Here is a 25,064-nt window from a genome sequence, read left to right as displayed (position 1 = left end):
ATGGGAGTGATAGCAGTGATGATGTGATTGCAGGATGCTTCTGGCTGAGAGGTGCTGACATTCCCAAAGGCATATTCTCTTTTGATTCCTGGCCGCCTGTGTGGCTGGGAGATATCCTTTAGGCAGTGAGTTGCCTAGCTCTTGAGCAAGGATCTGTCATAATGTATAATTTAGTCTGAGAGACTCTTTAAGTGTTGAATTTTGAGGGTTTGAATTGAATTGAATTGGGCCCTGGCCTGAAGTGGCCCCATCTCTCTGTTACGGTGATTGTGATTTCCTCACAAAGAGCAGGTGTTGCTCATCACTATCAAAAGGAAATTTTCTCCTCTACAACAGTGTTTAAAAATACTTGTTTTCCCAACTCTGTGTTAAGTAAAAAATCACTTAGGAGTTTAAACCACTACAACAGATACTTATTTCTAAACTAAAGGTAGTTTAATATCTTTTTTTTTCCTGTCTCAACCCCCTTAGTTACAAACACTTCCTCCCCTCAAATAAAACCTTAAAAATGCCACAGATACATACATGCAGTGCACCCTTCTTTCTCTCTCTGATAAAATGAATCTCGATCATCTGGTACTGAAATTGAAGTTACTTTTCAGAATAAGAATAATGAAATAAATTTCAGCTCATTTAGGTTTTCCTTTTGGTAAATGAAATTATTAGAAATACTGTCCTAGATGGTGTCTGAATGCTGTAGTTCCTTTCAACTGTTTGAAACTTCTGTTTTTTTGTAAGACTTGCTGACTTTCACTGTCTTGTTTTCCACTAGTGCTTGGACTTTTTAAAGTCATCAGGGTTTAAAATTTTTTATGTCAATTTTTATGTGTTTTAAGTTTTTTTTAATTGTGTAGGCTTGTAATTATTGTGGATGTGAACTTTCAGTATAATCTTTCAATAAAATGTTTAATACTTACACTTTTTAGTACCTATAAGGGAATATTTGCAGTTAGTCACTTTCCTCTGAAAATTCCTGTAAATGTCAATTAAAATTCAAAACTGATAGCTGACTGTGTAGTTTAAACTCAAAATCTCAAGTACCCTGAAATTATTTTTGTTTTTACTCAAAAAATTTCGCTTATCTAAAACACTTGCCCCCCTCACTCCAAAAAAGCCCAAAGGAAAAAACAAACAGTGAAGCCAAAGAAGGGTTCAAAAACCTTCACAAGGTTTCCATGCTTTGTTTTTTATTTCTACAGACTTTGAAAAGGCATTTGTTGCCCTGCTTTCAAGGATCTAAGTTGAAGGAGGGAAGAATTTTGAGGAGCAGGTTACTGACTGTCTTCTTTCTGTTGAAATATCACTGACATCAATGACTTGCACCTTGCAGATGAAGTGGGAACTTGAAGGTTCCACCCCTAAACTAAAAGGACATTGTTCAGTTGAATGGCAGAATTCAGGAACATTTTGTGTTGAAGAGCTGAGTGCAGGAAATCAAAATTACACTACTGAATTGGACAGAGAAACTGAAACAGTTCAATTTCAAAATAGAAAATGGAAAGTTGGGACAAGATAATAGTAAAAAACTACAGGCAAAAGTAATGGAGAGTTCCCCAAATATTATTTAAATATGTTAGAATAAGGTCTGGAGAAATATTGATAGGTCTGCTGGGCTTGAAGGGAGAGGGAGAAAGAAGAAGCAAACATAAGGAAGTCAGTGCAGATCAGCAAAGTTCTGTCTTTGCAGACAATTCCATGAAGTAATTTGTTGAGTAGCTTTCAGGTATCTTTGGATAACACAAGTGATGGGTTGTAAGAGTTCAAGAAGCTTTGAAAAATGGAAAAAAAGAAATTGATAAACTCGTAAATTAATCAACTGGCACTAAGTCAGCATGCTGAGGTGATAGTTCTGGGAGCAGATTGGTGGTAATAAATATTTTTGTTACTCATCTGATAAAACAGTTTGATAACGAACAGGCATATGTGCAGATACCATGATCCTTTTAGCTGAGTTAGCAGGGAGAACTTACTCTTTGTCTTGATAATTGCATAGCAGCCAGTACAATAAATTCTGTCCTTTAAATACACTAGTGGAGGATATGATAGAAGTTAGGAAATGTGATGGGACTTAAAAATCAGTGTTCTAAATAAGCATGTTTAAAACCAGTTATGAAAGACTCCAAACTGACTGAACTTGTGGCCTTAGAATGCTAACTTGTTCAAGCTGTTGTCATGTAACAAATGATCTGTAATATTCTTTTGAAATTGAAAGCAGTTTTTTAGCATGAAAGATTATGTCAATTTGGAAGGGAACCATAGGGTTCATTAGTCCAATTCCCACCTCAGTAGGAAGAGTAAATCAGAGGTGAATCTGAAGGCACCGTTCTGTTGCGTGACGGTGCTAACAAGGCAAGGGTTGATTATTTTCAATAGATTTGCAGTTGCACTTACTATTGCAAAACGTTTGAGATTGGTATCTTTACATTCTTGACCTGTTGTAATGCTGTCAGTATGTTATGAGCTTACTAGCAATAATAAATATGCAGGTCAATATAAATAGCTTATCTTTCAGTAACCCATCTTTGGTGTTAATCATGAGAATAGTCTTCCCATTATGTATCTTTTCTCTGTGTTTATTACTTTATTACTTTACGTCTTATGTGAATCATACTTTGATTTGATCATCAAAGGTCATTATTCCAGAGGGAAGCTTATGACAATGAATGGCTGTTAAGCCACCAGTGAGAGTTGTGGTTTGTTTTATTCAGTTTGGGTTTTTTTCCCTGTGGTGTTTTATTTTATTTTTCAAGTGCTCCTAGTGTTAATATATGTAATTTTATAATAAAATAAATGTAATTTTAACTTATGTCTCATTGTGTACATGGTTTAATCAGTGGCCATTACTACAAACTATAAAAGTAAACACAGTAGATTGCATGGTAAATGTCACACACATTTCCCCTCATTAGGATGAAAAATTTGGTCATTTATTGTTTGTCCAAATTTCCCTAAACTAAAGCTTCACTTATTCCTTTCTGCATTTAATCCTGTATTGATAATTCTCGTAAGAATCAACTTGGATCAGGTATGTGATAGATGTCTGATGGAACCAGACTGGTTTGTAGTTCTCCACAAAAGGTGTGCAAACACTAGGTGATCTTCATCAAGATCTGTGTTTGCAGGTGGGAGGAGGAAGCTGTGATTTTTAGGATGCTTCTAACAAATAAAACTGTTATCTGCTATGAAGCAGATTATGAATTGACTTTCTTGACTTTAAACACGTGAAATGTTGTTCAGTAACTTTATTTTTCACTGTGTAGTAGTTCTATTGTAGTTCTGAATTAATAAAAACAAAACAAAAAAAAATCAAAAAACAAACAAAAACAAACAAAAACTCAAAAAGCCTCACCAAGAAAACATGTTTAGCAAAGAAAATCTACTGTAGAATATGCTAGTATTTTACCCTTCTCCATGCTGATGTTTCATTCTTAGACAGCTGATGAGTTGTGTAACTCAGTCAATGGTGTTTTAGTAGTCTTTTTGGAAGCTCAAAAAGCTTCAGCAAAGGAGGGAGGTTCTATGATGTGTATCACAAAGAAGAGAAAAATGTGTCTTTCAGGTGATTCTTTGTTTCCAAAGTTACTAAAATTTTGCAGTAATCAGTATTTAACTCTGCCAGACTTAAATAGCTTTTTGTACTCTGAAATGTGTTACTGAGTTTAAATGTGTTTTGGTGTTTGTTTCCTACAGTAGATTGCTGAACTAAGTAGTATAATTGTGATTCCAAAAACTGTGAAGTCACAAACTGATGTCATGTATCCTTACCCTGTTTATAAACAAGTTTTTCTCTGTAGACTCTAGCAATGAAGCTTCACAGCATGAAAATTATAAAATCACCACAATATAGAAGTCTTTGTTGTCCTCTTCAGTAGCATTTATGAGTCGGGGTAGGTTTTCTGCTTTTTATTACAAGTAAATTATTTCAGCTACGTAATAGAGATAAGTTATTCAAGGAACTAAAGGCCAGAAGACATGGTACCTCTATGAAATTGCTGTTGATCACTTAATGTGTTTGTGGGCTCTGTGAAATACAGATATATTACCCTGACTGACTGGAAGAATGAGCTGCAAGGATTTTCTGATTAGGAATTTCCATGTGTGGTGTATGAGCATCTCATTTTTCTTTTGGCGTTTCCTAATTCATCATCATCACCATAATTACATTTTCACGCCAATAAAATTGTCCGTAAAAGAACCTTCATTCTAAAAAATCCCCTGTTTTCAGCCTGGACTTAATTTAAAATACTAGGCCCTTTAAGAATAATAAAAAGAACATCCTGGGCTGACTTGTGCATTTCTGCTCTCATTTAAGACCTGGTTCTCAGTCTGGTATTCAGCTTACTTGTAACTGCTGGTGATTGAGCACAGAAGTGCTACCCGGGAACAGGTATGGTAGAAACTGTGTTGGATTGTCTGGTGCCCAATTCAGAAGTGGCCCCAAAGGCTGCCCTGAATGATTTTATCTTCCCCCCATCTTTTGTCATGCATATATTATAATCTGCCTTGAATTCTGGTTTCACTGCAAGGGGAAGGATTTGCCTCTGACCGATGTGTGAAAGATGGTTCAAAGTAGAATTGGGCTCAAGGTTCAGAGAGGGAAGGACCAGTTCAGACCAAGTAAGAAATGAACTATATTATAGGCAGGTCAAGACAAACACAGATTAAGCCTATCTTTCTTGCATCTTTAGAGATTTCTCTCTCTTTTAAAAGATGATTGTATGGTTAAGACTGAAGACTGAGTCATACAATCTAGTTCTTTGGTTGTATATTTGCCGTGTGTAAGATTTGTCCTTCCGTCTCAGAAATGTAAGGCAATATGGAAGGTGATGGTGAGGGTGGGAGAGGGAAAAGAATCAGCCCCAGCTCTTTCACAAGTATGTCAGAACCTGGCCCATCTGTTGAACAATTTCCTCCTAACATTTCCTGCAGTTGGAACTGCCATCTCAGCCCATGTAGCTGGCTGGATAGTAGCTTAGATTTGATGTTTCTTTTTAGCAACATTTGCCTAACAAGTATGAGTACTGTCCTCAGCCTCACTGTGAGAGCTACACTAAAATGAATAGCTGTGGGAAACTTCTGAGAACATTACAAGTGGAGTGGAGTAAAAAAAAATACTACAAGTAATAGTCTGGGAAAACACAGGGACTGGAGAAATCTAAGGTAAGATGAAAGAAACATGAAAAAAAACCCAAGTATTTCCTGCTTCCATTGGCACACAGAGTGATGGAAATAGCTTAGTTTTGTTTTAAAATAATATATGGTTATTTTAGGATAGAAATTACCTTTTGGACAAGAAGTGGAAGCAAAAATGAGGAATAAGTTCCTGTCAGATAAGTGTTTTGCTTTTATTCCTGGAGATTTGGGACTAGGTTTGTAATGCTCCAGTAATTGCTTTGCAAGCCTCTTGAAAGGAAACAAGGTAGCTGAAAGCTAAATCATAGACTGTTTTGAAAGAGGAAAGGAGCTTAACTTTTCTGCTAAGAGATATGCAAGCCAAAATTAGGTAGTAGAGAGGGAAGATGGAATTGAAACCCAGAATTTTAGGTTGGTTAATAGAATGGAGTGATGAGAGCTGGAGGGAGAGGTACATGCTAGCAAGTGCATGACATAATTACCAAGCTGGACTAAACAATAAGTAGTTTCTGTATGTTTTCTTGTATTACAAAAATGTGTCTTAATGTTTCTCTTCAGCTAATACAGCTCATGTGACATAGTAGGATTTAAGAAAGCCTACAGTTAAGTCATTGCATAGATATACATATTTCTGAAGTAGGTGTTTTCAATGAGTGTACAAAGCATAAGTGTGGATTTAGACTTGAATATCTCCTTTTGTGGCTTTTGTTGCCTGGCATAAAAAAATGATTCACTAATTTCCTCTTTCTTCTCATTGTCCTTTGTGAATGACAAGTCAGGTCTTTGCTGTGGTTCTTAACTGCTGTGTATTTGATGAAAATAATTGGCCAAGGGAAACATTTTTTCCTAGAACTGTGGAGCTGAGTAGGAGTCTGTAACTTATCTTTGCTTACCTGTGGGGAGAGAGGTCAATGTTTATGATCAAAGAGGAGGTACCCATTTTGACACCACATAAACAGGAGTTGGTAGTCTTCTGTAATAGCTGTGTGCTTTCAATAGCTACTGCAGAGTTGGCTGTTAAGAGTAGCTGAAGATAAGATCAAAAGTCATCAGTTCAAAGTTCAGAAGAGATCATCAATTTCAAGGACAGAAGCAGCTGAATTTGTTAGCCACTGCTTTTTGCCAGAAGCATTTCACTTGTACTGACAATTAATCTTTCATCACAAGTGAATTAGATAAGGCCAGTTACTGGGTGCCACGTTTCCTATCTCAGTATATACTTATTTGGCATGGCTGCCCACTGAAAATATAAATCTGCTGTTGTAGCATGCAATTTTATTAAACAAAATGGCAAGTTTTGTAAACTTTTAGCAACTATTCAGTACTGAATTAATTTTTCATTAAAATGTTAGTAAACAGTTTTTACATAATTTTGCATTTTCAGAATATGAGAAGAATTTTCTAGTGAGGGTTTGAATGAGTTCAAGCAACTTTCAAGGCCAGTTAGAGTTCTTCAGAAGCTATGGATAAAATCTCATTAAGTTCTCTCTGCCTTTTGTCTATGTTTCAGACACAGGCTGAAGCTTCTAGTGCTTCCAGTGTGTTAAAAGTGTGCAGAATCAGTTTTTTCCCCTTTTCTGGGTTTGTATTTCTGCCTATGCTCATAGAAAAACAAATGAAGAACTTTTACTCCCTGTGAGTTTGGAAAATGTGGTTGAATTGAACCTGGGTTTAGAAGACAATAATAGTTCCTGTTCTTGTTGTTCTTGTCAATGGACCGAGTTCTGAATAGTGTGTTTCTACCATGTGTAAGTCTGAAGTGATGATATTGGATGCATTTATTACATACAGAAGTTCAAAAATTTTCATTATTTTGCAGTAGTCTGTCAGAGTTGTATGGCTGTTTTTCCCCCTGCTACAAGTGTGTATGTTTAGTTAGAGGAAAACCTGGAAATAATCATATAAAAATGCCACAATATATACAAACTTTTTTTTTGTATAGGATGAATATTTTTCCCAGTTGAAAAATCTGTTGCATATGGTTCTCAACAGAAGAAATTTTTTTTATATGGATAAAATGGTGCATTTTCAGTTTCATGTAAATTTTCAGTACTGTAAGACTTGTTACTTGATTATTTTATTTGTCATCTTTTAGTGTTACCTTAAGTCTTTTAGCATGTGTATCTAAGTCTTACTTGGCCAAGCAAGTTTTGAAGCTCTATCTGATGAATGATGAGTGCAAAAGGAAATAGCAATCCTCCCAAATTTCCTTAGCAATTCTCAACTAAAACTAAGTTCACTTAGGAGAGGAGAAAGTGAGCTTGACTGTTCACAGCAACTTTATATGTGTGTTTAAACAAGCAGTGCTGTCATTTCTGCTAAGAATTTCTGGAATAATATAATCATCTCTTCATATTGATGAACAGCAGTAGATTAAATAAGGAATCTTGTGCTCAATGGGATACAGTTTAAATAGAGAAAATCTGATGGGAAGTAGTTATATTAGTAGCAGATGGATTTACTTTCTGAATCTTGATCTGAGTAGAAATCCTTGCATACTTAAAATTTGTCTTCCAGATTCTTAGCCTGATAAGAAAGGTGGATAAAGCAATTTCTTTTTTTTAACTTGGCTTCAGCTGCTGTGGTGATGTGTTTTGTTTAGACTTGCTATTGTTTGATTTTTATCTAGGCTATTTTTATGATTCCTACAAATCCCCCTCCAACCTTCCGGAAGCCAGAGCTCTGGTCTGATGAATTCACAGATTTTGTGAAGAAATGCTTAGTGAAAAATCCTGAACAAAGAGCTACAGCAACCCAGCTGCTACAGGTCAGTATTTAAGTTACTGAGGAAAAACACATTTTATGTTTGGGGTTTTTTTCCCCCCTCAAACCAAAATGTTGTGAAAATTTGTAAAAATCTTATTTTAACTGTTATTATGCCTTATTTCTTTTTTTGTTTTGTAGTCTTTTCTCTGTCAGCTTCTGTATCTCTACCCCCATTTTATTTCTCTTCTTGCTGCTTCTAAAAATTCGTTGCTGATGAAAAAAAAACCAAAACAGTTTAGGGCTGGTTCTTGCTATTAATATTGGATCCTTGCTTTGTGATGAGAGGCCCTCAGTAGATCTCAGGATTTAGACAACTGTAGTAACAGAACTGAGCCCATGTTACCCCTTTGGGGACCATGCATGGGGCATATTCAGTCTTTCCTTCTGGTCGTGTCAGGTTGAGCAGGCAGGTGGCTCTGTGTCCTGGGAAGGTCTGGTGCAGATGGGCAGTACCATGAGTTTGTTCCTGGGCTAAGTTCATCCAAGTGGGCACCTTCCCCTGTGAGCCACGGTTGGCAGTGTAGACCTTTGGAGCAGGGCAGGGTATGCCAGGCTCTTGCTTCCTGTATTACTCTCCTGCAGATTTATTCTGTGTTGAGCTAGCAATAGCAGCTGTTAAATTTTAAGCTCCAGTGAACTCCACTCTAAAGAGAACAAAAATTTTGCAAAGTAGTTTTTGGTAATAAATATGTCAATTTGGTACATCTTGATATGAATATTTCATTTTATATGTTGCAAAATATGAAAATGTAGACCACAAGGTAAGTAAAAATTGAAAGTTATAAGTGTCTGTGTGATATGTGAGCCAGTAGTTGAGACCTCCAGGATTTGAAGTTTCTATGGTTAGCTGAATACAGATGTGGACGAGTAAAGAGAAACCAACAAGAAAAAAATCTAAAGTTTCTTTCCCGTGCTTACTGACCAGAAAATCAGATACTATGTTTTTTCATCAGGAGTCTGTGTTGTCTTTTTCCCCAGCTGGAGTTTGAAGCATATGTGATAGAGCTTGAGGTGCTGTCAAAATGTTTGAATAGAAATGAAAGTACTGCTTGTGAAGAGAGGTTATGGAATGAAAGAGAGTAATTGAATTAATATATAATGTGAGGAGATAGATAATGTAGTGCATAGGTTTCATTAGTTATGTTCTTCATGGAACAGTTTTTAAATATTTAATATTTTTCTGAGATGCTTAGTTATGTTTTGCCTAAATTGTACTTGCATGTAATTATGCAAAAAATCAGATTTTTTTCTAACAGCAGATGTTTATTAGGCAGTAAAATGTGCAAATGGTATAATGTGCATTGTGTTAAATGAAGAAGTAATGTTTTAATTGACATTGAATTAAAAATTAAACTTCCTGCTAAAAGTGAGTTTTTTTTTACTGGTTCTACTTTTCAGCATCATAGATCAAGAAATACTTTATGACATTTCAAGTATAGGTTTGTTGAAGTAAGCAGCCACAGATACTCTGGTTAGAGCCATTAATTTATGCTCTCAATTTGTTAAGATTAATTAAATTATGAAACTGAATATCTGAAAAAGTTTGGTTTTCTATGTCAGATCATCACCACTCTATTTCACTTTCTGCACTATTTCTTTGGAAAATTGTATCCTCAATCATGAAACAGTTATTAAGTGACGACATTTTCCAAGGCTTGCAGTTATTAAAAATAGTTAAAGTAAAATTTTAGTTAGTTTAGAAGTAACTGAAAGATACTGTATGTTATGTTGGTGTAGATTTTGGTTGTTGTGTAATGCACTATACTGTTTATCACTGAAATCTGTGATGTTCAATAGGACTTGTAATTAAGTCTGAAGCACAACTGCTTTAATGATATTACAAATTTTAATGATTTCTTTTCCCCTAGCATACATTTATTAAGAATGCTAAGCCAGTTTCAATTTTAAGGGACCTGATCACTGAAGCAATGGAGATAAAGGCAAAGCGACATGAGGAACAGCAGAGAGAACTAGAAGAGGAGGAAGAAAATTCGGTGGGTACCCATTTTTCCTATAACCACCTATACTTTATGGATAAGTTGCTGGTTTTCCCCTACTTCCTGTGGTTGTGTTAAATGCTTTTTTTACCAGTTTTCTTTGTTGTTTTAAGCCTATGAATTTTGAGTATTCCACTCTAATTATGGGTAATGCTGTATAAGCCAGTTTTCAGTACTATTCCATGAAACGTCTTAGTAAAAAGCTTTTCTAGGAAGAGAAACCATGTCAACTTCAGCTATTCAGACTAACATTAAAACCCCCAAAATTGTTTAAGATTCTAATTTCACAGGTGGACTTCTAGCCAAGTGGTTTAGTTTTTAGTTCAGGGCACTTTGCTTGGTGTTTGGGTTTTTTGTTTAAGTTTAATACACAGAATAGTAAATGATGGCACTCAGTAAGCGGTGACCGCAGTGTGGTTTAAACAAGTAACATGTAAATGGTGGTGGCACTTCATTCTTCAGATGACATTGTCAGCTTATGTTTGAGGACAGAAGCAGGCTGTGTGATAAGTAGGTTGCAATTAGAATTGTTTGGCAGTGTTAAGAATAAGTCTGTGTTCCTGGCATTTTTACTCTTCCCTACATAAATTATTTCAGGTTAGTCTTGTGCAGTGCAGCAGAATGTGCTTCAGAGAAGTGTCTTGTCATACATACAATGTGTGGTCATTCAGAAAGAGCACAAAGAGAAGATGGAGACTGGAATGTTACAGCTTTGAGCAAACAGAAAAGAGCAGTGCAGTAAATGCAGTTTGTCCTATAGCAAATTGTAGAATCCTTGTTACAGAGTGCTATGTGATGATCTGTATATAGGAATACTTTTCAAGCAGATTCTGTGCAGTCTTTTGTATCTCAAACCATCAGTGTGGATGGCTGCATTTTTTTCTGTTCTAAGAATATTGATAGCTTTTTTTTATAAAGGTGGTTTACTCTGAATTGCATTTGCTCACTCAGTAATAAACAGGCAGGGAAGACTGAGATTATTTTTTTTAGCGTTAGGAAATTTTCCTCTGTGTGACTTGACATGCAGAGTTGATGTGTGTGACTTGACTTATTGAATAGTTGATTTTTGAAGATACTGATTTATTACTGACAAAAATCTGATATCTTTACTAGCTTGCTTTCATCTGTACTATTGCCTTCTGAACTGGACATGTTAAATGCTTGGGCAATGTTGATGTCTTTTGCATTAACCCAAAATTAGGCATGACATCTGATTTTTTAGTCTGAGGTTCAGGTCACAGTGCCAGGCACAGTCTATGCCAGCTAAGGATGTGGTGTACACCTCCCTCTCCCACTACTGCGTGGAAGGGTGTAACACAAGTTTGGTTCACCTCAACTGAGGCAGCATTTAGCAACTCCTGATGGAGGGAGCAACTTATGAGTAAAAAAGACAGCAAGAGTCTGCTTGTCACTAAGTACAGAAGATAAGTGCCTCAAATCTGAAAGTAGCAAGAGTATCTTTGGTTAACAGGGTTGAGAAAACAGAATCACAGAGTGGTTGAGATTGGCTGATACCTGAAGAGGTCATCTTGTCCAATCCCCCTACTTAAGCAGGGCCACTGAGGTTTGGCTGCCCGGGACCATGTCCAGACAGCTTTTGAATATCTGCAAGGAAGGAAACTCCACAACCTCCCTCTATAGCTTGTGCCAATGCTCCATCATTCTCATGGTACAAAAAATGTTTCCTGATATTCACAGGAAACCTTCCCTTCATTATATGCCCATTGCCTCTGCTCCAGTCACTGGGCACCACTGAAAAGAGCCTGACTTCATCCTCTTTGCACCTTCCCTTCAGATATTAACACATACTGATGAGGTCCCCTAGACTCGAGGTTGAGCAGGTCCAGCTCTCAGCCTTTCCTCCTGGGAGAGATGTTCCAGTCCCTTGATCATCTTTGTGGCCCTTTGTTAACTCTCTGTGGTGTGTCCATGTCTCTGAAACTGAGGAGCCCAGAAGTGGATCCAGCACTCCAGGTTTGGTGCCAGCAGTGTGGAGCAGAGGGAACGGATCGCTCGCCACCTTGCACCTCCTGGCAACTTTGTCTTATGCAGTGCCCAATTTGTCTAATTAGCCACTTTTGTTAAAAGCTTGGTTTGCTCTTAAAAATGAGTGCTCATATACTCGGTAGTATATGGAAATGCTAATCTGTAATTTTTTTACTTATACTAGTGGAATTTTAGGGGCTATAAATCACATATCAGTGCATGAGCAGCAGCAAACCCAGAACCAGAAGTCAGTCAACCTCTGCTTGAAGAAATTGCTCCTTCAATATAAGGCAGAAGGTTAGAGCAGTTGGCAGCTCAGCATTTGCATACCTTGCTCAATTTTTTTCTGTGATCATGATGTAGTGGAGTTCTAAAGGCCAGCCTTGCAGAGGGCTAAAGGCAGCCCTGCCTGTAGTTGCACAGGATGTGAGAAAAGAGTAAAGGTTTGAAAACTTCACAGGTGAGTAAGGGAAGAGGCAAATTTGAGGCAGAGCTGACTTCTCAGTACTAAATGGTGACAGAATTGGAGAAAGCCCTGAAAATGTGGGCTTGTGAATGAGACTAGTTAGTTCAGAAAAGAAAGGCAGTAGTAAAATAGAAAGAAGAGCATGACTTCAGCACAGTGAAAGACAGGGAGAAATTGGAAATTGAAGCTTTGTAGTATTCCCTTCAGTGGAAGGATCACTGGGTGAGACTTTAAGATGACCAAGTCTGGGTAAAAACTTTCGCAATATCTTCTTTCAGAATGCTTTTGTCATCTTTTGTTATATGATGTTGTGTACCCTTTTTTATTTTTCACTGCGGATGCTGATTTCCAGGCTGTAATTGTTTAACTAATATTAATAATTAGCACCAAATGATTTTTACAAGGCCTGTTAAGAAGCATGCAAGAATATCTTGTAATGGACAAGAGGATGTCCAGGTGTTTTTGCTGTAAAGTTTATATTGAAGAATTAAACATTTTCAAAAGCTTCTCATTATAAAAAGATCCAAAAAAGAAGATTTTTGTACCTCCTATAAAAAATAATTTTGTGTATATTTTATGCTGTTGAGATTTTTTTTTAGTTCCCTAAGTTTTCACACAGTTTTATGGTTCAAGAAAATAATCTGTGATAAGATTTGTAGTTAGGGTGAAATATTTAACAGTTATTAAATCTGGTGGTATTTGGTAGTAAGTGTGACTTCTGCTATCAGTAAATATATGTCCAATAATTTTGTGTTGCTTGGTAAGCCTTGAGTGAAAAAAGTTTTGAAGTACTTAGCTTTAATAGAAAAAGCAAGGGTACAAGTGTTTGAAATGAAGGGTATTGATGGTGAGGTGAGGAGGAATTTCCTTGTTGACAAAAAGTTTTTGGAGTGATCTATGAATATCTTTTGTGTGTCACAATTCAGAATAAATTTTGTTCTGGGCTGGTTTTAATAATTGTTTAGTTATAATACAGACTTTCTGTATCTTGCAGCAGTTTCAGTGCAGTACATCATTGTAAGAAATTCCAGATTCATTTGAGAGATAACACCAGAATCTTGTCCAGTTGCTGTCACCAAAGGTTGTGATGAGCCAGAAGTGCAAACTCATCCAAACTAGGAAACAGCAGCGTGAACTTGTACCAGTGCCTAGGGGGGCTACAAGAAAGCTGGAGGACTTTTTCCAATGGCATGTACTATAGGGGTGATGGCTTTTATCTGAAGGAAGGTAGATTGAGATTAGATATTAGGAGGAATTCTTTGTGGAGAGGGTGTGTAACACTAGAACAGGTTGTTCACAGAAGCTGTGGATGCCCTATTCCTCAAGTGTTGTAGGTCAGGTTGGATGGGACTTAAAGCATCTGATCTAGATGAAGATGTCCCTGCCTGTGGTAGGGGATTTGGTACCAGATGGTCTTTAATGTCCCTTCCAATCCAAAACATTCTGTGGTTCTTTGACACTATTACCATTTTCTTTTCAGTTAATTTCATTATCTGTGAGGTGTTTCTTGAATGCATGTTGCTCATGTACTGCATAGTGGAAAACTCCTGAACAACATGATAAGTGTGAAGCCTGCACTAAGTGGTATTCTGCTTTTAGTTTTGTAAGCATACTAGGTAGAGGTTAATCAATGGACCCACAAGTTATTAAAGGAAACCAGGATAAAAATCTGGCAGAAAAAAATGAAAGCACTACAGTATTTGTGTTTGTCATTTTAGAAAAAGAAGCAATCAATCCCCCAACCCCACACTTCACTTCAAAATAATTTGAGGTGAATAATAATTTGACAATAATGTGTCCTTCATTTAATTTGAAAATTGTTTGTGGAACTGCCAGAAGAAGAGTAAACCAATTCTTTCTGCACTTCTGAGTGTTTATTATTTTCCTTTTGGAAAGGGAAAGCAGATAATAGAAGTGCCAGTTTGGTATAATTGGTATACAGCTTGGTAGTGGATGAAGTCAGCAGTCCAGCATTCAGGGATAAACATAAATAACCCTTGCACATTCCTCTTCCTTATATATCAGTTTCACAGAACCCCATAAGAAATACAGGGCTGCTTGTATGTAGCTTATATGACTACATGGACCTGTTGTTCAAATGATAATACAGGTCTTGATAAGTTTTCAGTGATGGCAACAGTCCTAGAAAGAGCTAACGACAGTCCCTGTGTTGTGGTAGTGATAGTAAGTAATGCATGTATTTCTTCATATTTTAATCTGTATAAATGGTTGTAGATTGTGTCTAGAATTGGAGTCACTGTTCAGTTGCAAAGTAATAGCCCTTCAATTTTGAAAAAGAACACATTAAAAATGGATTTTTTTCCCAATCATACTGCTGTAAAGGCCTTGCTGTAGAAATGCATAAACAGACTCGAACTTTGAGAAATGTATATTTAACAGCATCTAAAAGCAAAAGCAAATATTGGTGTTAGTGTTAAGTAGAGTCTATTGAGGTTAAAGTTCTCTCATGGGTAGTGAATTGAGTCCATATACTATTAAAAAAGAATGGTTTCAGTTAACCTGTCAGGGGCTTGGATTTATTGATCTAACCCCCCAAGAATTTCCTATGTACATTTTGAGGAGTTCTGCTCGTTACTCACTAGTACATGATTTGAGACCCATCAAGAAGGAAGGTGTAAAGTGTTCTAACTGTGAAGTTTCTTATGTTAGGAAACCTGTTTAATCCTAACAGTTACATTTGAATAAGTTTTTGTGCTTTAATACCTTCTTAAAGTCACTTATTGTGTAGTAATAGTAAGTTAAAAGTGGCTTACATAACTGGAAGTAGAATGGATTGTGTGGATTTAGAGAAATAACCATATGCAAACTTTTCACCTTTATGTACTTAATTTTCAGGGTCAATTCAAGTAGTTGTCCTTTAAGTGAGGAAGAGTCACATCCCCCTTAAAGTTGATTTATGTTTTTCTTTTTCACCACTGTCTGTGAACATTTTATAGCATGAGAATTTGTAAATTGTAATGTAAATATTTTTTACTGTTCAAAAAGTATTATAGACCTGTAAATGAATGTCCAGGTTGAATACAGTCTTCATATCTGTATCCTTCCTGAGAGATATATCATTATAAATAATGTGCTCAGAATTGATTTTATGCCTGTTATGAGAGCTGCTCATGTGATGAGAATGCCTTGTGATAAACTGACATGTTTTGATAGGTGCTGAGGTAGTTGTACAGCTTTTTTTAATTAAGCAAGAATCGCAAGTGTTGTGTTCTACAGAAGGTTAATCCCAATATCAAAGTTTAAATGTTAGTTTAGGCGTTATGAGACACGACCAATCTCTTCTCGTGCATTTTGGAAGTGTGATGTGAAGTGGATGCTGAGGCTGGGCAGCTATATTATGGGAATGTAAAGTAACTCGTTGCCTGGCAGCTTACAGAAAACATGTCTAAATATTTGTTTCTGTGGACCTTTAAAGGAGTGAGCTAACAAGCAGCTCTCTGTAGGTTTTATTTTACATTTTAATGTCACTATCATGTGAGAAATGTTGAAGTCTTTTCAAGTATTAAATCAAGGAATTACTATTTCAGTGTTCCTTTTTTTTTATTCTTGGGCACTTGATGGTTGACAACTATCAGCACCAAAGCCAAGTGTCGATAATCAGTTGTTCCTATATGTAGGATTATTTATTAATTCATTCAGAAGGTTATTTGGTTAATCCTGTATTAATTATGAAAAATTAACATTTGTATTTTGAGCGTCTAAGAAATAATTGCTGTAATTATTCCTTTGTATTTTTACAATATTTATAGTGTTGTTGTAAAAGAACTAGTGAATCAGACAAGTTATTCTGTATTTTAAATCTGATACACTGTGCTGTACTTTTCTGAAGGTTTTTGTATTTGCTTTCATGCTTCTTTCACGTGTTTGCATGTATATGTTGTAGCTATATCTGTTTATATATATACATGTAATTTTGCATGAAAGTGTTAAAACTTTCTCTTTCCCTGCCATTTTTTCTTCATGCCAAAGAACATTTGACATATGTGTTAATTAAATTCGACTGCAGTCCTTTAAGTGTCCTGAAGTTAGAAATATAGCCTATTGTTAAAACCCACAGCAGTGTGGAGCCAGAAACTGGTTATGGGAAGAATAGACATGGGGAGGTACGAGCACGCAGCGAGGCGTCAATACCTGGAGGTAGAAAACAGGCTTAAGTGCTGTTTTGTGACTGATGCCTGTTCAGTGTGATGGGATTTGATTGTGTGCTGAAAGTTAAGTTTTTACCTGTTCTACTGATGGGTCTAAGCTTTGTGTGCTCAGTATTAATCATATACTCAGGTTGAAGTTTGGCTTTGTATGTTAGGAGCTTTTTAAAACTCCTTGTGCTTGACCAAGCTATATTGTGTGTTTATGTAGCTACTGCAATGCTTTAAAAAAGATAGCTGTGACTACAGCTACATTTTTCAAAGGTGATGATGAGGTGTTAATAGTAGATGAAATTATTTTATAGGATACTAAATTTTGCCAGCATGTAAATAAATCTTCCTTTAATACCTTAGAGCCGAGTTGGCTGTCTTTGCTGCCCTCTAGTGTTCTTTTACCATGCCAAACCACAGGCAGGGAGATTTTAAAGGTAGCTGCTGCCTTATTTGTTTCTCTCGTTTAGTTTTTTATCAGTCTTCATCCCTACTGATGTTTAAAAGGCAACAGAAAAATCCTTTAATCTTTATCACCTCGGCTCATTCACTTCTGTACTGTTGTAGACTCAGGTATGATCTGCATGGCCGACTACTCTGAATAAACTCCTTGTGTGATGAGATCTTTTATTTTACAGGTATATCATGAAGCCTTGTGTGTGGTTTCTACTTAAGTCTTTTTGAATTTTTTATCCTGATAACCAAACCTCTATGATTGCATGTTTATGCTCTAAGGGTTGATTTTGTTAATAACATTATTTTGGTAAATAAGGAGATCCAGATAGTTAGTCTTATAGGATTGCAGGTTATTGCTGGTACTTCACTTGTACTTTACATTATGATGTTATTCATTGTTTCTGTAGTCTGTTGTTATTTCTGTAGCATTTCAAGAGATTTTAGAGTTCTCAGTTGTGCCTCACCTTCTGTTGCTGTGCAGTGGTGTAACTGAAACCCCTTCCCAATATACGTTTGGTCGCTTTATACTTGTACCCAGGAGAGCAGCAGACAGTTGAACTCCAGAGTTAGTTGTTTTTTATTGTTTCATTCTTGTATCTGTTTTCATAAACAGTATGAGAACATGACACTTCAGCTTTAATACTTCCTTTTTTTTTCCTGGTTAAAATTGAGATTGTGTTTGTTTTTATTTAATCAGTGTGTTTACCTTTTTTAACAACAGATCACAAGTTCTACACCAATATTTATGTACTGTAAAGCATGAATCAGAATTTGTATGAAGGAATCACTTTCATCTTTCAAGTAAATGTGCATGTCCATAACTTGGATCCACTACATATTTTTATTAAGTTACCTTTTCAGAACCAGTGGTTTACTGCCACATTAGCTAAATCTCATATTTGTGAGCAATACTGGAATGACAGTTCTGGAAGCAATCTGTGTTAGCTCCAAAATTAAATATTCTGGGGCATGTACAGGCCATGAGAAGTTTGATATTGTTCTGTCTCAGTGCATCATTCCTGATATAAGGAAAATACCATTCGTCAAAATTGTTGTGCACTTCCCTTTTTGCAACAACTGTTCTTCTAGTACTAAGGTGGGCTTTTGTGATCCTTAGTCTCCTAGGGGCTAAAAGATAACTGTTCTCTTTGCTGAGAAACATTCTAAGACAAAGGCTTTTGGCACTCTTAGACTGGAAAATGAAATGCTATTCTTTGGGCCAAGTCCAGGTAGTTGATTTGACTGAACAAATAAAAGATATTTTTTCAATTAAGCAGAAGTTATGAAAATGGTAATTTAGGGCTCCATTTCATGCTTTCATATTTTTAGCCATCAGTTTTTTCCATGAATTCTACAATAAAAGTTTAGAGCTCCAGGAAAGTGTTTGTTTAATTTCTTGTTTCAGTTTAGGTAAGTTTTGGGCCATATGCACTGGAAGTGCATATTAATATGGATATTAATATTAGTCAGCCTAGTCTGTAAATCAAATGTAACTGTGCCTTAAACTCAGAGATTTGCCTGCTTGTATGTTAGAGATGCCATATTTGTAGTGATTAATAAGTGAAACACCAGCATGTTGTGAGTCAGTTTTATGTTGTATTGCAGTATGGAAAGAAGGACATGTAGGTTAACTGTTCTGGCACTTTTAAAATACGATGCAAAACTACTTTTTTTTCTGAGTACCCTATTTAGAAAGGGAAGAAGAATGCAATTCATAGGAAATACTGGGGTTAACAGTAACATTGGGTGGTAGAAAGTAAAGAAAATTGAAGTTGCCACCAGGAGGAGCAGTACCAAAATATTCTCATTTTTTCACTGTCACGGTTGCCTAGTGCTGTAGCTGTAAGCTGTCTGTGTCTTTGGGAATATCACAATTCTTTTAAGGGTAAGGTACTAAATAGAATGAAACTAAAAAAAACCAAAACAACCCTGAAAGAATGCAAATGAAGGACTCAAGTATTTTTGCAAATTATAATCTGGAAAATAATTTTTCTTTTAACATTTGGAATTTTAATTTAAATCTGTTTAGGTCTGTATCCTGGCTTCATTATGGTATGCTGTTAGCCAGACTATCAAAATTAAATCTGGTTTTGTATCTCTTAGTTAGATGCAATAGAATAATTTTCAGGAACTGGTATTACTGCACTCAATTTTCTGTATCTACCTAGACCAGCCCTTAGTGAAACAGGCACTCAGGCCATGCAGCTCGTGCACGTGTGTCTGTGCAAGAGGCAAATTGTCTGCCATGCCAGGGAACGAGTTCAGTGGGAAACACAAAGTGCCAGACCTTGCAGGGCTTTGAGTCTGGGCTTTGCTTTTTCTGGCATTCTGCCTCTGTTCTCCCCAGCCCCTGCACTTACAAGTTGTTTTGTAGTTTAACATTTCAAATCTATAAAGCTATGCAAAGATTTTGGAAAAAGGAGAAATTTGTTAGTGGGGGAAGATTTGTTTTAATGTGACATATTACCCTGAATGTATTTAAAAGTCTTGTAGACGTGGCATTTAGGGGCATGATTTAGTGGTGGAATTGGCAGTGCCAGATTAACAGATTGATGATTTTAGGGGTCTTTTCCAAAGTAAAGAATTCTGTGATTCTCTGTTGTGACAACGTGTTATTTGTAGGGGTAAATAAAAAAAAACTACGGGTTATGTGATAGTCTTCCAAACTATGGAGCTAAAATATTTTGCTAGTCAGGGATAAAATTCATTTATCAAGGAATTCTAATGAAATTTTGAAACAATAGAGGAAATGTATGCATATATGGTTATAAAACTTGTGAAAGTAGCATTTGTATTTAAAATACAACAATCTGACATAGAGTACCTTCACAGTGATGGCTATTATTGCTTAGATTTAATCAACAAATGAGAATAATTTTTTTTTACCTTGATTAATAGATTTTATTAAAATAGAAAATATGTGCAGTCACAGTCCATCATGTTACTCCTGAAACACTGTGCTGTTGTGTGTATAATCTAAATCAGGTTTTGGAAACCAGTGGGATTTCCCATTAGTGTTTTCAAATATTGATATTTGATAAGAATTTTGTGTTTCATTAACTGGATTGCCATTGGTGCTCTGCTTCAAATTCCTGGCCCATTACTGTTACCAATTCAAAATGTTACTGGCTATCTCCTTGATACTATCTCCCCCACACTTAGTGAGTAAGTATGTACTCAAGGGCTATTTTTATGTGTAGTATTAGCATGTTATTTACTCAAATTTTAACAAAGGTTTTAAAATGGAAGTAAACACTTGAAGTAAGTCAAATTGATTTTTGTTTCTGAGGGGGACTTCAACAATTCTCTTGGAGATTGTTCAATAGCTAAATTGAACATGAACCTATCATCTGGGTCCTGTATGTAAGGTCAGATAGTGGGCACGATCCTAAGTTAAGGGTGGTCAGCACCCTGTGTGACAGTCCCTTGCAAAACAGCAGAATCTCTTTCTGTAAATTGTGTTAAGTGATTTTTGGAACCCAGAGAGATAAAGTGGGTCATGAAAACCACAAAGATAACTCAGACCTGAATGCTAATGCAAAGTGAGTGTGTGGGCCATGTTATACTTACCCTGCTATGCATCTGTGAGAGAGAGAAGAGTTTTTGTTTGTCTTTATATGGAAGATCTTTTATTTCGTGATTTCTTTTAAAGTTTTAAACCTGGGAGTCCAGCAGTACAGCTAGGTCACATAAAGATAAAATAAGAATCAATAAGTGATTGCATCTTACCTTTGTTTTGTTTTAATGATCTGCTGTGTTCTGGCAAATGTTTCCCCACAGGATGAAGATGAGTTGGACTCTCACACCATGGTGAAGACCAACTCAGAGAGCGCCGGAACCATGAGAGCCACCAGCACGATGAGTGAAGGCGCTCAGACAATGATTGAGCACAACAGCACCATGTTAGAATCAGACTTGGGGACCATGGTAATCAACAGTGATGATGATGAAGAGGAAGACGGGACCATGAAACGTATGTTGTTGATTTGCTTTCTTCTAATAGTGTGTTTTCTCATGCTGCATGACAGTATTTTATCATGAAAGGCTTTTAAGTGTCAAGTTCTGTGATTTAAACAGGGAGAGAGAAGTTTCTGTGTCTCTAAGCACTCTATTACTTGCAGAGAAAGAGTTGACTATAGTGGGAGATTCAGAGCAGAAGCCTGGTTTTGGTGCTTTGCTGAGTTTCTCTAGAGGACCCTCAAATTGTCCTTCTGTGAATTGTACTGCTTGTCTCTTTCCCTGCTGTCCCACATACACTTGGACCAGTTTCTTGGAGCTACACTGGTGTGATTATGTGAGAGGCTGCTGTTTCAATGTCAGTGGTCCTGGGAATGTATCATGAATCTCTTTAGGGTCAGCAATCAGTAATATATTTTGCTGTAAAATTGTTTTGTAACTCAAGATCACTTAGCAGATCTGTATTTCTTCAAGCAAATAATTATTTGGATATTTTTTGGAATGTAATTCAACAATGGTTGATTTAAGGCAATGATCAAAAGATTGTTGAAACCTGACTATAAAGTCCTAATTGATTTTGGCAGCACGTGAAGGAGTACGTAACAAGGAGTAAAAAAGAATTGTGAATGTTTTTATGTATAAAAATATAAGTTATACTGAAATATCAATAAATACACATTTTAAAAATAGTTCATTTACATACTTACTAGCTGATATGCTCATTGTTTGACTGAAGACTACTGCAGATTGAGGTCCATGAATTTTAATAGAATTATTTGCATGATTAGGCAGCATCAATAAATGACTCTAACTCAGGCTGTAGCTGCGTGATTTCATGTAATGTTTAACTCCAGGCAGTTGCAGGGAGAGGGGGCTGTGGGGAGTTGTGTGTGTGTGTAATATAGAGAGTTAATATCTCAAGAGTGGAATTCAGTGCCAAAGAAATAACTTTGTAGTCTTTCATAGCAAATACAAAGCTGCATTTCTTTTTGCATGTAGATACCTGATGTAATTTGCTTAAGATGATTTGGAAGTGCAAAGCAGAAACTTTTTGTGTGTGTACAGGAAGTTGGAAGGAAAAAGTGGTTTTGTAGATGTTGCTTGTTTGGCTTTTTTGTGGTTTATTTTGAGTTTTATTTTGTTTTTCCTTTAGAGTTTTCAGCTGTGTGATTAAAAAAAAAGGGTGGGAAAGATAGCATGAAAAAATTTGGAATTAATTTTTAGGGTGGAAGTATTATGAATTAGATTTTAGTGCAGTTTCTATGCAGCTTGACAAATCAGTCTTCATAAGTAAGTTCTGTGTAAGTAGTTTACCAAATTGCACCACACTATCCATACAGTTTTTATATGTGCTGAGAGGAAGTGCCTGTTGCTAGGGCAAACAGATCAGAAGAGTGGCATTGGGTTTGCATTGCAATCTCTTAATCTGTGTATTATTCATCTGCTGGGGACACTGCTTTTAAAATGTACTGTTATTTTCAATTTTTAATTGATTCCAGTAACAATCTGTAGTTAGGGAGTTGCCTTTCTACATCTTTCACATTTGGTCAGTATATGTCTTAATCCCATTCTTCTTTCTTCTCAAGCAAGAATAATCTTGGGATTATTCCCCTTCCCCTCCCTCCTATCCCATGGATGACTCTTGAGCCCTGTAACTGCAGCAAAGCAAAGCCAGCAAACTGGAGGTAGTTTGCCTCATGACAAGTGATTGTTTAATCATTCAGTTGTCATGCCACAGGTTTGGTTTCAGCACTTACTTGCTAAAATTCCTTGTATTTAGCATTAGGCACCCATTATTTGTATTTTTTACATTAAAAACTAGAAATCATTCAAGAATGGGACCTCTGCATCTCTCAGCTAAAAATGAATATAAATCATGACCACTGTAACTGGTCCTCTGTTTCTGTAATTGTTGTGCTATTGGCTGAAATAGGAGCAATAGCAAATTTCCTAAATAAATGTCACCAGGAAGGGACATAAAAATCCTTGTCTCTGAAAGGCAGCCACAGATTTTGTGCTTCTTTGTGCTAGACAAGGACGTGAGATTTTGGAGATTGGTTGCCTTTTCCAGTATACCTTTAGAGGCAAAGTAGGCACTTTCTCGATGTTTGTGTGATTTGGTTATAATAAATCAAAATTAGTATCTTAAAAATGCTCTTTCACTAATGCTGCTGAATAACAGAACATTGCAAGCAAGAAGGTTGGAGAAATAAATTTCGTAAACTAGGGAAGAGAGATTTCATTTCCTTCCTAGAGACACAAAATATTTATGACAAACTTCTTATTTAATTGCTGTTGTGTTTAGTTTCATGTTTTGTTTCCTTCTGCCTTTTGTTTCCCTGCTCAAGGACAAAATAAGAAACAATAATATGTTTTTATTTATAAGTACCCATGCTTAGAGGCCTCTGGGAGCCATGACAGAAAATAACTAAAACCATATTTTTTTCACAAATAGGGAATTGTGCCCAGATAAAATTGGGATTTGGAACAAAAAGAGGCCAGTCCTCCTGCCCCAACATACATTATACAGTCTGGTAATAAACAACATTTATCCTGTCTTGCTTGGTATGTCTGTGCATGCTCTGAACAGAGACTCTGTGGTATGTACCTGGAAGGAGGAAAGAAAATGAAGAACATAGGAGAGTTGGGAGGAACTTAACTTTAGGAGGTTTAATGTGGAGTAGAGGAGAGAGTGAGAATGATAGAAATATTACTTCTTTTGTTTGGTTGTCTGGGTTTTACTTATTTTTGTGTAGAAGCCTTTTCATATGTCAGTGGAGAGACTAGTGTTCAGCTTCCTCACATTCCCCTTGTGGTTTTTCAGCACGGCTTAGTGTGGGGGCTTTCCAGTGCACCAGCAGTACTCGTGGTCATTCTCTTTTCTCCTTTTCACTAACATGCTCCCTGCTTCTCCTTCTTGCCCTGTTGAATTCATATTGGCTATCTGCATTGGGCTGGAAAAGAAGTTGTCTTTAGTGCAGTTTGGGTTTATTCTGGATTTCTGACTGCTGCTTCAGTCTTTGGGAAAGCTTCTAGATAGTTTGTGGTTGGTAATGGATGTATTAAAAGACAAGGACAAAGAAGTCATGAGGTAGCATTTGACAGCTAGAACCTAGAAAAGTAATCAGGTTTTGTTTTATTTTGCCCTGTAAGACATGAACATTTTAGGTTTAGTCAGTATTATTCTTAAACACATTTATCCTTCTAATCAAACATAAGAATATAAGAATATAACTTTGGGACAGCAGGTTTCCTTCCCTGTTTTCCCCCTTCTCTCCCCCAACAGATGACTGTTTTGAATAGCATAACTCCAGCAAAGTTGGCAAACTGGAGATAGCCTGAGGCAAGTGATGGTTTAATCATTCAGCTGTCAGGCAACAGGTTTGGTTCCAGCACTTACTTTCCTGTCTTATTATACAAAATTGTATTTTTTATTACAGCGGGACATGCACCATGCTGTAGAACCTACATGTTGATAGAAGAACTCATGAGTTGGTTTGCTCATTTTTTTTCAGTGATTTCAGCATCCAGGGTAAGGGATTGTTTGATAGTGTAAGTCAGTCTCCTCTGTGATACGAGGTGTATGCTTGGATAGCTCTGCAGTGGTGCTTCAAAACTCTTAAAGAGGCCTAAATCCTTCAGCTGGTGTTTCAGCCGACAAACAAAAGCTGGTGAAACATGTTTGATAACAACTTATGTCCTAATTTTGGTAGGAGTTTTGTAAGGAAACTCAGTTGTGGTCTGGTTTCAGTAGCCTAGATATTTGCACTTCATGGATGTATTTTCATTCAGGCATGTTTACTGTGTCCCCAGTAAGATGGTTTGCTTGGTGCCATATATAGGTGTATATGTATAGAGGTGATAGATGTTTACAGGTCTGTATTGGTTCTCAAGCCATTTTCTGTGACTGGTAATAAAGTTGCTCATTTATGTCACTAACAGTAGTATGTTTTAAAAATGGGGATTTTTCTTTTTAAATAATGTTTCAATTCTACTTTTGAGAGCTGTTGCAGAATGCTAGTTTAATGTGGATTTTCCTTGTTTTGCTAAAGACAGAAATAAAGTGTAATTCTGCTGGAATGGACTAGTGGGAAGTGTTTGAACAATGCCCTCAGGCACATGGTGGGATTCTTGGGGTGTCTTTTA

The 25,064-nt window shown here is 36.5% G+C and overlaps 1 protein-coding gene across 3 annotated transcripts in view; it reads left to right on the top strand.

The window, feature by feature from the left end:
• Positions 1–25,064, top strand: part of STK3 (serine/threonine kinase 3) — a 131,889-nt gene that overhangs the window by 55,234 nt on the left and 51,591 nt on the right. For all 3 annotated transcript variants that reach the window (XM_064392705.1, XM_064392696.1, XM_064392686.1), the window contains exons 7-9: positions 7,763–7,900; positions 9,768–9,893; positions 20,742–20,934. In XM_064392705.1, coding sequence (XP_064248775.1) covers positions 7,763–7,900; positions 9,768–9,893; positions 20,742–20,934 — 457 coding nt within the window. The remainder of the gene's footprint in view (positions 1–7,762; positions 7,901–9,767; positions 9,894–20,741; positions 20,935–25,064) is intronic.

The sequence above is a fragment of the Passer domesticus genome, chromosome 1, assembly GCF_036417665.1.
Source record: "Passer domesticus isolate bPasDom1 chromosome 1, bPasDom1.hap1, whole genome shotgun sequence".
Taxonomy (NCBI): domain Eukaryota; kingdom Metazoa; phylum Chordata; class Aves; order Passeriformes; family Passeridae; genus Passer; species Passer domesticus.
This window is presented reverse-complemented; position numbering and strand designations above follow the sequence as displayed.